The sequence below is a fragment of the Nomascus leucogenys genome, chromosome X (assembly GCF_006542625.1).
Source record: "Nomascus leucogenys isolate Asia chromosome X, Asia_NLE_v1, whole genome shotgun sequence".
NCBI lineage: Eukaryota > Metazoa > Chordata > Mammalia > Primates > Hylobatidae > Nomascus > Nomascus leucogenys.
In genome coordinates this window covers 15162368-15176519 of record NC_044406.1, presented here as the reverse complement: position 1 = coordinate 15176519, position 14152 = coordinate 15162368, and the positions used below count along the sequence as shown (strand labels likewise).

The window sequence follows — 14152 nt, the reverse complement described above, 5'->3', positions numbered from 1 at the left end:
GAGGGTACATCCTTATCCCACACAATTCAGTCAATCCGCACCCTGTTATCAAATTTGTTTTCCAGCTCATTATTTTTCCCATTTGAGATTAATAATACAATAGTTATTATAATGAGCCCTTTGTATATACAGATTATCTTTTATCCATTAGCCTCATGGATGAATAGAATAGGACAATTGGATCAGGCCTCGCATCCTGTGGTGGAGTCTGGCTGTGCATTGATGTCCTGGCTTTGCCACTCATATTAACTAATGAACCCTTGGTCAAGACATTTCACATCTCTGAACCTCAGGTCCCTCATTCTAAAGAGAGGATCATAACAACTGTCCTGGTTGTAAAAAGGTAATGAAAGATGGAACTGTGGAAGGAAACCTTACATATGCAGCAGGTGTTAAGTATTAGCACCCATACCAACCCATTTCACAAACATTCTTTCCCCTGAGCCCTCTGGAAGACTTGTTTATACCTCTAGCCTTTTGACAAGGTGGTTCCTTGTCCCTCCCCTGGACCCCCCAACACCCATGGAGACCTGGATCTCCCCCAAGGATACCCCGCTGAGTGAAGCCTCTGCTTATTTTCCCAGAAATTGACATAATTGTTCCAAGCTCCTTACTGCTTCCTCCACAACACTGTTCTTTCATCCTTGGTGGGGAGAAACTCTATTGTGTTTGTTTTATTTTATTTTATTTTATTTTATTTTATTTTATTTTATTTTATTTTGAGATGGAGTTTCGCTCTTGTCGCCCAGGCTGGAGTGCAATGGCGCGATCTTGGCTCACTGCAACCTCCGCCTCCCGGGTTCAAGAGATTCTCCTGCTTCAGCCTCCTGAGTAGCTGGGACTACAGGCGCATGCCACCACGCCCGGCTAATTTTTTGTATTTTTAGCAGAGACAGGGTTTCACCATGTTAACCAGGATGGTCTCCATCTCCTGATGTCATGATCCACCCACCTCGGCCTCCCAAATTGCTGGGATTACAGGCTTGAGCCACCATGCCTGGTCGTATTTATTTTTTTTAATTAATTAATTGATTTTTTTTGAGACAAAGTCTCACTCTGTCGTCCAGGCTGGAGTGCAGTGGCACGGTCATAGCTCATTGCAGCCTTGATCTCCTGGGCTCAGGCGATCTTCCCGCTTCAGCCTCCCCTGGGATGCACGCCAGCACACCTGATAATTTTTGTATTTTTTGTAGAGACGGGATTTTGCCATGTTGTCCAGGTGAGTCACCAACTCCTGGACTCAAACTATCTGCCTGTCTCAGCCTCTCAAAGTGCTGGGATTACAGGGGTGTGCCATGGCACCAGGCCTCCATTGTGTCTTGAAAGGCACTGACATTTGTTCTGCAACCTTCTCCCTTTCCTTGTCACAGTCATCTATTAGTTTCAGGCTCACTACCCACCCCACAACCCCAATTCTCTAAAGTTCCTTGACCTTGATTGACTCCTCCACCTCCTGCCATCCTTTTGGGACCCTCAATGTCCAACACACCAGCCTTGTGGGCACTAAACCCAAGGCCAGTGATGCCCATCTCACTTTTCTATTCCATTGTAGCTGCTACACCCCAAACGGTCTCTTTCCTGGAATATCCATTTGAAGGCCTGAACTCCAGCACCACACTCTCTGCTGCCAGTTTGCCAGTCCTCTCCTCAGAGGCCCTGGCCTTGGAGCCCTTCTCTTATCTGTCTCCCAGACCATCAGCTCCTCGCTGGTTTTATTAATAGTTCCTGTCCTCTAGGACTAGAGCTCTGGCCCATCACTGCAGTCGCAGTCTTTCTGTGCCCTCCGCCTCCTCACCCTCTTGTCCTTCTACTCTATGCAAGCAGGAAACTTGGGTTTCATAACTGAGAGCTATATTTCTGTAGATACCTTGCCAGATTATAGCTGGACACCACTACACCATGATAGTTTCTAAACTCCAGTAGGTCTTCAGTGACTCTTGTCTAACTTGTCGCTCCAGCATCTCACACTGGTTATGCAAAATTTCCACCACTTTCCTAAAACCTTCCATCTCACTTCAGACCCTTCTGTCGTCCATGTTAGCTTCCTTCAGTGGTTTGCTTCTTGCCTTCACCCGAAAAACCTCCTGTATCTGTTCCCAGCACCAATCATCCTCCAATACTCTTTTTTTTTTTGAGACAAAGTCTCCTCTGTCGCCCAGGCTGGAGTGCAGTGGCCTGATCTTGGCTCACTGCAACCTCTGCCTCCCAGGTTCAAGCGATTCTCTCTGCCTCAGCCTTCGGAGTAGGTGGGATTACTGACAGGTGCCACCACGCTCGGCTAATTTTGCATTTTTAGTAGAGACAGGGTTACACTACGTTGGCCAGGCCTGGTCTTGAACTCCCTACCTCAGGTGATCCGCCTGCCTTGGCCTCCCAAAGTGCTGGGATTACAGGCGTGAGTCACCCGAAGAGTGACTTTATTTAGAGTATTTAGGCGGGGTGCAGTGGCTCAAGCCTGTAATCCCAGCACTTTGGGAGGCCAAGGCAGGCGGATCACCTGAGGTCGGGAGTTCGAGACCAGCCTGGCCAACGTGATGTAACCCCGTTTCTGTTAAAAATGCAAAATTAGCCGAGCGTTGTGGCATCCACCTGTAATCCCAGCTACTCCGGAGGCTGAGGCAGGGAGACTCCGTTGAACCCGGGAGGCGGAGGTTGCAGTGAGCCGAGATCGCGCCATTGCACTCCAGCCTGGGCAAAAAGGGCGAAACTCCGTCTCAAAAAAAAAAAAAAAAAAAAGTCACTCTTGGAAGCCTTAATTGCCTTCCTCCCCTCACTGCACCCCCGCAGCTCTTTGCTGCAGAAGTATTGTTCTAGGGAACCTTACTGGTTCCAACAGAAGGGTGGACCTCCCACCAGACTGTGAGCTAGCTCCTCAAAGGCAGGCATTTCCTTTCCTTTTCCTTCTCTCCTGAGCGCTCCTGCAGTTCCTGGGGCGTAGTAGGGGATCCACAAGCGTTTGTGACCAGTGAAGTTCTTTACAAGGGTGAGATCTGCACGGGAGGACCCGAGCGAGGGTCTCGGCTTGCCAGGAAGCCGGGACTCTCCGGGGAGCGTGGAGTTCACCCGCGCACTCGAAGTGCCTTTGCAAAGTGAGCCACGGGAGGGAGGAGCGGTCCCCGGGCTGGGCGAGGCCTGGGGCCCAGTGCGTCCAGAGCGGAGGGTGACGGGAGCTGCCTGTGCTGGAGGAATCACTTTTTAGGCGCTTGTTTTGGACCATTGCACAAACCCGGGTGCAAACCCCAAGCTCACCAGCGTGAGTCAGCTGGGCCAGCAACAGGGAGAGGGGAAGGTGGGCGAGGAGGGCGCCGCGCACCCCGAGGCCCGTGTGGGCGGTGGGAAGATCCCGGGGGCGGCTTTGGACAGCCCTGGCAGCGACCCCTTCCCCAGCCGGACAAGTGAGCGCCAGGCCAGCGGCGGGGTGGAGCCCGCCGTGCCCACCGGCCACCCTCCCCTGCGCTACCACGACCGCGCAGGTAACTTCCCTTCTGGGCCTGTCCCAGACCCCCAGGGCCTCGGCGCCCGGGCCGTCCCTCGTCCCCAGGGCCTCTCCGCCCTGCACCCCCAGCCCCTGTGCACTTGTGGGGCCGGGCTCCTTTGTCCGCTCTCTGATGGCGCCGGCTCTCTCCCCAGCGCTGAGTCGAGTCCGGCCGCCAGCCCCGCGCGTCCCGCACCCCGCGCTCGCAGACCTTGGCTGCCGGGTGTGGCGCGGGGACTGGGGAACGCTGGCCCGTGCCCAGTGCGGTCGGAGCCTGTCCCGCGCGTCCCCGGGACGCGCTTCTTCCCGCCTCCGCCCGCGCCAGCGCCCGCACCCGGATCCCCACTTCTCCCGGCCCTCGGGAGCCAGGAGAGCCCTGAGATGGCGTTGGCGGAAGTGAAGCCCCGAGCGGGGGTCGGCGAGGCTGGTGATCAGCGCTGGTAACATGGCCTTTCTGTCCTCTCCCCGGTCCCAGTGCACCCCTTAAACAACGACCCCCGCGTTTTCCCCGTACTAGATGGTTAGGGCGCATAGTGCCGAACTACGCTGCTGCTACAAAATAGCTTTTTGGGGGCAACATAGAAAAGAATTGTATGTATGGTTTATATACAACAAAATGTCCCATTTTCAGTGTGCAAATCGATGGGATTTGACAAATTATACACTCCTGTAACCACTATCCCAAAGTGGACATTGACCATTTCCTTCACCCTGCAAAGTTCCCTGGTACCTCCTTTCTGTCAATCTGCCCCAGGCCCTGCAGTCAACCCCGGTTCTGATTGTTATCATAGCTTAGCTTTGCCTGTTCTAGAACTTCATAGAACAAGATCGTCAGGTAAGTACTCTTTTGTGTCTAACATTACTTTTTAAATGGCCATCACTGAGAAGGTGTCTCTGAGTGCTTCTGGTGCTTTTATTTGCTCTAGGCCTGCCTGGTCTAATGTGGGAGCCACTGGTCACATGTGGTTATTGAATACTGGAAATGTGGCAAAATCCGTACTGAGATGTGCTCTGAGTATAGGCACCTGATTTCTGAAAGCTTAGTACACAAAAAAGATGTAAAATATCTCACTAATAAATTCTTACATTGTGCGTTAAAAGTGATAACATTTTTGGCTACACTGGGTTAAATAACATATATTAACATGAACTTCATTTGATTCTTTTTACTTTTTTAATATGGCTACTAGAAACTTAAAATTACGTACCTAGCTGTGTAATATTTTTTATTAGGTAGTAGAGACAGCACAGCTCTACACTGTGCTATTCTATAAACACTTGGTTCTGCTCACTGCATGTAAGAGTAAATGAAAAACTTGTCTTGACACCAGAAACCATCCTCAGTGGAGGAAGTGATCTAAAACAGGGCCAGCCTTTCCCTGCACCTTTGAAACTTTGTTAAACTTACTTGTTTGCTTAAAAGAAGTAGAGGGCTGGGCAAGGTGGCTCATGCCTGTAATCCCAGCACTTTGGGAGGCCGAGGCGGGCAGATCACGAGGTCAAGAGATCGAGAGCAGCCTGGACAACATGGTGAAACCCCGTCTCTACTAAAAATACAAAAATTAGCTGGGAATGGTGGCACGCACCTGTAGTCCCAGCTACTTGGGAGGCTGAGGCAGAAGAATTGCTTGAACCCCGGGGGGCGGAGGTTGCAGTGAGCCCAGATCCTTCCATTGCACTCCAGCCTGGTGACAGAGCACGACTCCATCTCAAAACAACAGCAACAACAACAAAGTAGAAAGAATTAGGTGTCTCCTTGGTATTAAGTTGCATTTTTACAAAAGGTCTCTAAAATATCCAAGGTGCTTTAAAAAGGTATCTTCTGTTTTTGAAAAAACAGAAAATGAGTAATTGCTTATGTAGGGGAGGAAAGAGCTGATATCATAAGGGTCACGGCTGACAGCCTTAAACAAGAGACAGATTAACAAGAAAGAAGCATAACAATTTATTGAATCATAGGTTTATGTGACATGGGAGCCATCAGAAATGAAAACCCCTTAAAGATGCAAGGGAAATGACCTGATTTTATGCTTGGAGTCCATGAAGCAGGGACAGATGAGCTGATGGAAATAGACTGAGTGGGGAAACCCAGCAAAGCCTGTCCACATTCTTCTTGGCCTCTCTGTTGTAGCATTTCTTCCTCCCCAGTATGGGGTAGGACCTCTTTGGAATGAGGGTCTTAATTTCTTTATGGCCAGCTGTTGTATAGAAAGGTGGTTGAGAGGAAGGTTAGAGTCATATTTTTTGGCTTTATGGCTGGCTTTGGGGGGAAAGGGGTTCTAGTTTCTATGACTTGCCTTGGGGGAGTATGAGGGGTGAGAGACAGGAGGGCAGGAGAACGTCAGAGAGAAACTTTGCTTCTGAGGCCTTCATTTTGGGGTTTTGTTTTCTGAGCCCCAATACATACAATCTAATCACCTAAATATATTAAGACATAACATGGTGTATCTTTGACCAAATTAAGATAGAAATCTTTTTGTTTGTTTGTTTGAGACAGAGTCTCACTCTGTCACCAAGGTGGAGTGCAATGGCACGATCTTGATTCACTGCAACCTCCACCTCCTGGGTTCAAGTGATTCTCCTGCCTCAGCTTCCCGAGTACCTGGGACTACAGGTGGGCACCACCACGCCTGGCTAATTTTTGTATTTTTAGTAGAGACAAGTTTCACCATGTTGGCCAGGATGGTCTTGATCTCTTGACCTTGTGATCCGCCCACCTTGGCCTCCCAAAGTGTTGGGATAACAGACGTGAGCTATTGCACCCGGCCGTAAGATGGAAATCTTAATGGTGACAATTAAAATTTAGATCTTAGTTTAAAAAAACATAGTCAATAATATATTCAATTTTATAGTCTGCTTTCTCTTTTTCAGGTAACATAAGCATTTTCTTTCTTCCTTTTTTTTTTTTTGAGACAGAGTTTTGCTTTGTTGCCCAGGTTGGAGGGCACTGGCACAATCTTGGCTCACTGCAACCTCCACCTCCCAGGTTCAAGCAATTCTCGTGCCTCAGCCTCCCGAGTAGCTGGGATTACAGGTGCACGCCACCACACCTGGCTGATTTTTTGTATTTTAGTAGAGATGGGGTTTCCCCATGTTGCCCAGGCTGGTCTCGAACTCCTGAGCTCAGGCAATCCGCCTGTCTCGGCCTCCCGAAGTGCTGGGATTACAGGCATGAGCCACCGCGCCCGGCCACATAAGCATTTTCTTTTTTTTTTAACTTTGTTTTTTGAGACGAAGTCTCGCTCTTGTCCCCCAGGCTGGAGTGCAATGGTGCTCTCTGGGCTCACTGCAACCTCTGCCTCCTGGATTCAAGCAATTTTCCTGCCTCAGCCTCCCAAGTAGCTGGGATTACAGGTGCCTGCCACCACACCTGGCTAATTTTTGTATTTTTAGTAGAGACAGGGTTTCACCATGTTGGCCAGGCTGGTCTCGAACTCCTGACCTCAGGTGATCCGGCTGCCTCACCCTCCCAAAGAAGCATTTTCTTATATAAAAAATTATTAGGCATAATGTGACTTGTACGAATGTATGCCAGTTTTCTTCACCATACCTCTACGGCGTTTTTCCATTTCGGTAACTTTTACAAAGAGAGTCATTTGAACAGTATAACAGTGCCAGAATAAGGTATAATTAAAGCACAGTTTATTTGCCCCTTAATCCTGCAGGAAAGGTCAAGTCCAGTGGAACACAGACCTTGTCTTTTTATCTCCATATTCCTAGGACTTGGAAATATGTCAAGCATGCAATAGATGTTCAAATAAACATTATATATGTAATATATGTATATATATAATTTATTTATTTATTTATTTGAGACAGAGTCTCACTCTGTTGTCCAGACTGGAGTGCAATGGTTTGATCTTGGCTCTGGGTTTGGATTGAGAATGTTTTAAGCTATAAACATAGGTCAGATAGGTGGGTGCCCCGGTGACTAGTGAAGATGCGCAATGGCATTGAATGTGATCAACTGTGTTGTGTAGAGAAAGGTAGGCCCAGGGACTTAGGGAGGCCATCTAGGATGGAACATGTATATTTTGAATAGCTTCAGTTTACTCACCCTGACCATGGTCAGCTAGTTCAAATGGAATTCATAGCTCTGATGTGTGATAACTTTAGTAAAGATAGTTTGTTTTGAAAGGTAAGCAGAGGAAACCACAAAATCAGAATGGGCATTCCTTTGAGGAGGACAAATAAGAAGTGGGTAACTGAAATTGTTCCTACCCGAATGCATTTGTGCTGAATTTCCAAGTACTTAAAAAAATTGTGAAATTACAAATGAAAGTGAAATTTATAGTTATTACCTTTTGTTAGTTACTGTCTCTCTCTCTTTTTTTTTTTTTGGTACTGAGTCTCGCCCTATTGTCCAGGCTGGAGTGCAGTGGTGTGATCTCAGCTCACTGCAACCTCCGCCTTCCGGGTTCAAGTGATTCTCCTGCCTCAGCCTCCCATGCAGCTTGTGTAGCTGGGACCACAGGCGCACGCCACCAGGCCCAGCTACTTTTTGTATTTTTAGTAGAGACATGGTTTTGCCACGTTGACCAGGCTGGTCTTGAACTCCTGACCTCAGGTGATCTGCCCACCTTGGCTTCCCAAAGTGCTGGGATTACAGGCATGAGCCACCGCACCTGGTCTCTCTTTTTATTTTTGAGACAGGATCTTGCTTTGTCACCCAGGCTGGAGTGCAGTGGCACAATCACTTGGCTCACTGCAGCCTTGACCTCCTGGGCTCAAGCAATCCTCCTGCCTCAGCCTCCCCAGTAGCTGGGACTACAGGTGTGTGCCACCACACCTGGCTAATTTTTTATTTTTCTTTTGTAGAGAGGGAGTCTCACTATGTTGACCAGGTTGGTGTCGAACTTCTGACCTCAAGAGATCCTCCCGCCTCAGCCTTCCAAAGTGTTGGGATTACAGATGTGAGCCACCATGCCTGGCATTATTTTTCTTTTTCTGTAACTGTAATTTTATATTAGTGGTCTTACTCAGTTGCCCATTTGCCTGCCATGAGTACACAAATAATACTGTTTATGGTCTACTTTCACATACATGGTGAAATTACAAGAGCAGAAGGCCCCTGTACACGCTCAAGGGAAAAACAATAGTACTCAAAGTAAAGAAAATCAAGAGTTATTGGGCTTCCTATAAAACAAAAGGGTTTGAATCAGAAAGCAGCAGAAAAGTCAAATAAATTTTCCTTATGACTGTCAACTTAAAAATCACAAGATCTATAAATTTAGAAAGGAGACTTCCTTTTTTAGAACATTTTCTTTTCTTTTCTTTTCTTTTTTTTTTTTTTTTTTTTGAGACAGAGTCTCACTCTGTTGCCCAGGCTGGAGTGCAGTGGCGTGATCTCGGCTCACTGCAACCTCTGCCTCCCAGGTTCAAGTGATTCTCCTGCCTGAGCCTCCTGAGTAGCTGGGATTACAAGTGCCCGCAACCACGCCCAGCTAATTTTTGTATTTTTAGTAGAGATGGGATTTCACCATGTTCGCCAGGCTGGTCTTAAACTGCTGACCTCAGGTGATCCACCCGCCTTGGCCTCCCAAAGTGCTGGGATTACAGGTGTGAGCCACCATGCCTGGCCTAACTTTTACATTTTTTAGTAGAGATAGGGTTTCATCATGTTGGCCAGGCTGGTCTCAAATTCCTGACCTCAGGTGATCCGCCTGCCTCAGCCTCCCAAAGTGCTGGGATTACAGGCATGAGCCATTGCACCTGGCCAAAATTTTTCTTACCTTTCGAGTCAGAGTCTCACTCTGTTGCCTGGGCTGGAGTGCAGTGGCATGATCTGGGATCACTGCAACCTCTGCCTCCCAGGTTCAAGTGATTCTCATGCTTCAGCCCCGCAAGTAGCTAGGATTACAGGTGCCTGCCACCACACCTGGCTAATTTTTTATTTTTAGTAGAGATAGGGTTTCACCATGTTGGCCAGGCTGGTCTCGAACTCCTGACCTTAAGTGATCTGCCTGCATTGGCCGCCCGAAGTGCTGGGATTATAGGTGTGAGCCATTGTGCCTGGTGACTTTATTTCTTTTCTTTTCTTTTCTTTCTTTTTTTTTTTTTTTTTTTTTTGAGACAGAGTCTTGCTCTGTCACCCAGGCTGGAGTGCAGTGGCACGATCTCGGCTCACTGCAACTTCCGCCTCCTGGGTTCAAGCCATTCTCCTGCCTCAGCCTCCCCAGTAGCCGGGATTACAGGTGTGCACCACCATGCCCAGCTAATTTTTGTATTTTTAGGAGAGACGGGGTTTCACCATGTTGGTCAGGCTGGTCTCTAACTCCTGACCTCGTGATCCACCTGCCTCGGCCTCCCAAAGTGCTGGGATTACAGGGGTGAGCCACCGTACCTGGTTTACTTTACTTCTTTGCAGGCTGTAACAGCCTGCAAAGGGGCCATCCCACAGGCTGGGAAGCACACGTTTTAAAGAGACAGGGTCTCGCTATGTTGCCTAGGCTGTTCTCAAACTTGTGGCCTCAAGTGACCCTCCTACCTTGGCCTCCCAAAACCAGAGGCAGGCACTCTGAAGGAGGATTCAGTTTTATGCTGAACGGGTTGGCTAAACATACATATTCAACAGGTTACAGGAGGAGCTATGAATATTCATGAAGGTGGTCCTGACTCGTGTATTGAATAAACATGCAAATAGCATATGACCCCTGTTCACTTTGGGGTGGAGACTTAACATTTAAATGAATTTCAGTTAAGCCCTATACATCAAAAGATCTTTTCAGGACATGAAGGCACGCAAGTCCACAGCCTCTGTAAACTGGCCAGAGCCAGTCCATGGTTGGTGGTCTTATCAGGAGATAGTTACTGAAATCAGTCCAGTAAAAGCTGTAGTTTTGACTGGTGTAACAGGATTCAGTCAGTTAGCATCTGTGAGCTAGATGAGTTATAATTGTTTTAATATTGCTTATTTAAAAAGTTTTTATTTTTTATTTTTTTGACACAGAGTTTCGCTCTGTTGCCCAGGCTGGAGTGCAGTGAGCCACTGCACCTGGCAAGACTTTTTTTTTTTTGAGTAATTTTAGGTTCACAGCAAAACTAAGTGGAAAGTACAGAGTTCCCATACACCTTCTCCCCCACTGCTATGCCCAGCCTCCCTGACTATTAACATCCTGTACCTGCAGAGTGGTACATTTATTATAATCAGTGAACCTACATTGACGCATCATTTTTGCCTAAAGTTGATAGGTTTTTGTTTTGTTTTTTTGAGACGGAGTTTCGCTCTCATTGCCCAGGCTGGAGTGCAATGGCGTGATCTTGGCTCACAGCAACCTCTGCCTCCTGAGTTCAAGCGATTCTCCTGCCTCAGCCTCCCGAGTAGCTGGGATTACAGGCGTGCGCCACCACACCTGGCTAATTTTGTATTTTTAATAGAGATGGGGTTTCTCCATGTTGGTCAGGCTGGTCTCGACCTCCTGACCTCAGGTGATCTGCCCGCCTCGGCCTCCCAAAGTGCTGGGATTACAGGTGTGAGCCACTGCGCCTGGCAGAAAGTCCGTAGTTTATTTACACCAGGGTTCGCTCTTCCTGTTGTCCATTCTGTGGGTTTGGATAAATGTATAATGACATGTATCCATCATTACAGTATTATACAGAATAGTTTCACTGCCCTAAAATTCCTTTGTATTCTGCCTATTCATCCCTCTCTTCCTCCTACCCGCTGACAACCACTGATCTTTTTACTGTCTCTCTAGTTTTGCTTCTTCTAAAATGTCATATGGTTGAAGTCATACAGTATGTAGCTTTTTCACATTGGCTTCTGTCACTTGGTAATATGCACTTGAGATTCCTTCATGTTTTTTCATGGCTTGTTAGCCCATTTTTTTTTTTTTAACACCAAATTATATTCCTAGAGATGGGTGTATTTTTTCCACTTTACAGATGAAGGAATAGGCACAGAAAGGATAAATAACTTGCCCAAGGCCGGGTGTGGTGGCTCACGCCTGTGATCCCAGCACTTGGGGAGGCCGAGGTGGGTGGTCACTTGAGACCAGGAGTTCGAGACCAGCCTGGCCAACATGGTGAAATCCCATCTCTACTAAAAATACAAAAATTAGCCCAGCATGATGGTGCATGCCTGTAATCCCAACTACTTGGGAGGCTGAGGCATGAGAATCATCTGGACCAGGGAGGTGGAGGTTGCAGTGAGCCGAGATTGTGTCACTATACTCCAGCCTGGGCAACAGAGTGAGACCCTGTCTAAAAAAAAAAGAAAAAAAAAAAAAGAACTTGCCCAGGTACAGTTTGTACAGCTCAGTCTGACACTGGAGTCTGAGCTCTTAAACTTTTTAGCATGCCTGTGAATCCTAGAGAAATGTGTTTTATCATGATGAAGTTGGTTGCATGATAGAGTTGAGGTCTTTGGAAACCCAGGGCAACAGACCTAGGCACTTTGCTTGCAGAAGGTATCCACATCTGTCTGTATAGTGACAACAATAAAAAGCCTAGAAGATAAGACTTTGTTTCAAAAAGTTCAGGTATTTAGTTGAGACAGAAAACTGCTGTGTGCTTTTGAAATTTTGGTGAGATGAAGCATGGTGGCTCGCTTTTGTAATCACAGGATCTGGGGAGGCCAAAGCAAGAGGATTGCTTGAGCCCAGGAGTTTGAGACCAGCCAGGGCATCATAGTAAGAACCTGTCTTTACAAAAATGTTTTAAGAATTAGCTGGGAGAGGTGGCACGTGCCTGTAGTCCCAGCTACTCTGGAGCCTGAGGCAAGAGGATTGCTTGAGCCCAGAAGTTCAAGGTTGCAGTGAGCTATGAACATGCCACTGCACTCCAGCCTGGGTAACATAGTGAGACACTGTCTCTTAAAAAAAAGACATTCTGAGCTAGGTGCAGTGGCTCATGCCTGTTATCCCAGCACTTTGGGAGGCTGAGGCAGGTGGATTACTTGAGCTCAGGAGCTGGAGACTAGCGTGGGCAACATGGTGAAACTCCGTCTCTACAAAAAAACCACAAGAATTAGCAGGGCGTGGTGGTGCTCACCTATAGTCCCAGTTACTAGGATGCTGAGGTGGGAGGATCGCTTGAACCCAGCGAGCAGAGGTTACAGTGAGCCATGATTGCACCACTGCACTCCAGCCTGGGTGACAGTGAGACTATGTCTAAAAAAAAAAAAAAAAAATTAATTCTGGTTGAATGCACTGTCTCCTTTACTAGTTTCAAATATTTCTCTTTCCTTATCCATAATTTTATTGCCTTTCAGATTATATCTGGGTGTTGGCACCCAGCCACTGTTCTGCCAATGAAGTACATCCTGGTCACGGGTGGGGTCATCTCAGGCATTGGTAAAGGGATCATTGCCAGCAGCATTGGAACGATTCTAAAATCATGCGGACTCCGAGTTACTGCCATAAAAATCGACCCCTATATTAACATCGATGCTGGCACTTTTTCACCTTATGAACACGGTACGAAAGTGAACCACTTCCCCCTTATAGCACTAGGCTCAACTGCATTCTTTCTTCCATTTTGGGTAATTTCTTTAGGATGTAGTTCCAGATTTAGAGTGACTAGATCGTATGCTATGAATATGTGAATATTCTCGTGGTCATTGATACATTGTTCATACCTCTGATAACATTCCAGATTAATCATCCTTTTTGGAAACACTGTACCTTTTGCACTATGGATTCTGTTTTATTTTTATCGTAAAGGTAGTGTGTTTCTCTTAACATTTCCCACTGCCTGGGGTAACTATTATTAATGGTGACATTTTGATGTATGAGTATATTCGATTTATTTTTAAAATGGCATTAGCCCTTACATGCTATTTTTAAAAAACTTTTTATAAGGCCCGGTGCGGTGGCTCACGCCTGTAATCCCAGCACTTTGGGAGGCCGAGGTGGGTGGATCACGAGGTCAGAAGATTGACACCATCCTAGCTAACACGGTGAAACCCTGTCTGTACTAAAAATACAAAACATTAGCTGGGCGTGGTGGCACGTGTCTGTAGTCCCATGTACTCAGGAGGCTGAGACAGGAGAATCACTTGAACCTGGCAGGCGGAGGTTGCAGTGAGCCAAGATCAAGCCATTGCACTCTAGCCTGGGTGACAGAGCGAGACTCTGTCTCAAAAAAAAAAAACAAAAACAAACAAAAACAACAAAAAACCAACCCCCCAAAAAACCTTTTTATATACAAGCAAAAAAGTGCATAAATCATAAGTGTACAGTTCGATGAATTTTCATTAAATGAACACACTGTATAACCAGCCCCTGATCAAGAAACAGAAATGTTTGTGTCCTGCCGGGCACGGTGGCTCACGCCTGTAATCCTAGCACTTTAGGAGGCTGAGGTGGGCGGATCACAAGATCAGGAGATCGAGACCGTCCTGGCTAACACGGTGAAACCCCATCTCTACTAAAAATACAAAAATTAGCCAGGTGTGGTGGCGGGCGCCTGTAGTCCCAGCTATTTGGGAGGCTGAGTCAGGAGAATGGCATCAACCCGGGAGGCGGAGCTTGCAGTGAGCCAAGATTGTGCCACTGCACTCCAGCCTGGGTGACAGAGTGAGACTCCGTCTCAAAAAAAAAAAAAAAAGAAATGTTTCTGTCCCTTGTTGCTATCCTGTCTTCCTGTTTTTGTTTTTTGAGACAGGGTCTCACTGTATCGCCCAGGCTGGAGTACAGTGGCCAAGATCTCGGCTCAATGCAACCTCCACCTCCTGTG

At 47.2% G+C, this 14152-nt stretch overlaps 1 protein-coding gene across 3 annotated transcripts in view; it reads left to right on the top strand.

Annotated features, from left to right (window-relative positions):
- The first annotated feature begins 3132 nt into the window (after nt 1-3132).
- Nucleotides 3133-14152, top strand: part of CTPS2 (CTP synthase 2) — a 122780-nt gene continuing 111760 nt past the window's right edge. For 2 of the 3 annotated variants that reach the window (XM_003261090.3, XM_030807073.1), the window contains exons 1-2: nt 3142-3473; nt 12687-12891. In XM_003261090.3, the coding sequence (XP_003261138.1) occupies nt 12726-12891 (166 nt within the window). In that variant the 5' untranslated portion in view covers nt 3142-3473; nt 12687-12725. Of the gene's footprint in view, nt 3474-12686; nt 12892-14152 lie in introns of all 3 variants that reach the window. The other variant, XM_030807072.1, reaches the window with a different exon arrangement.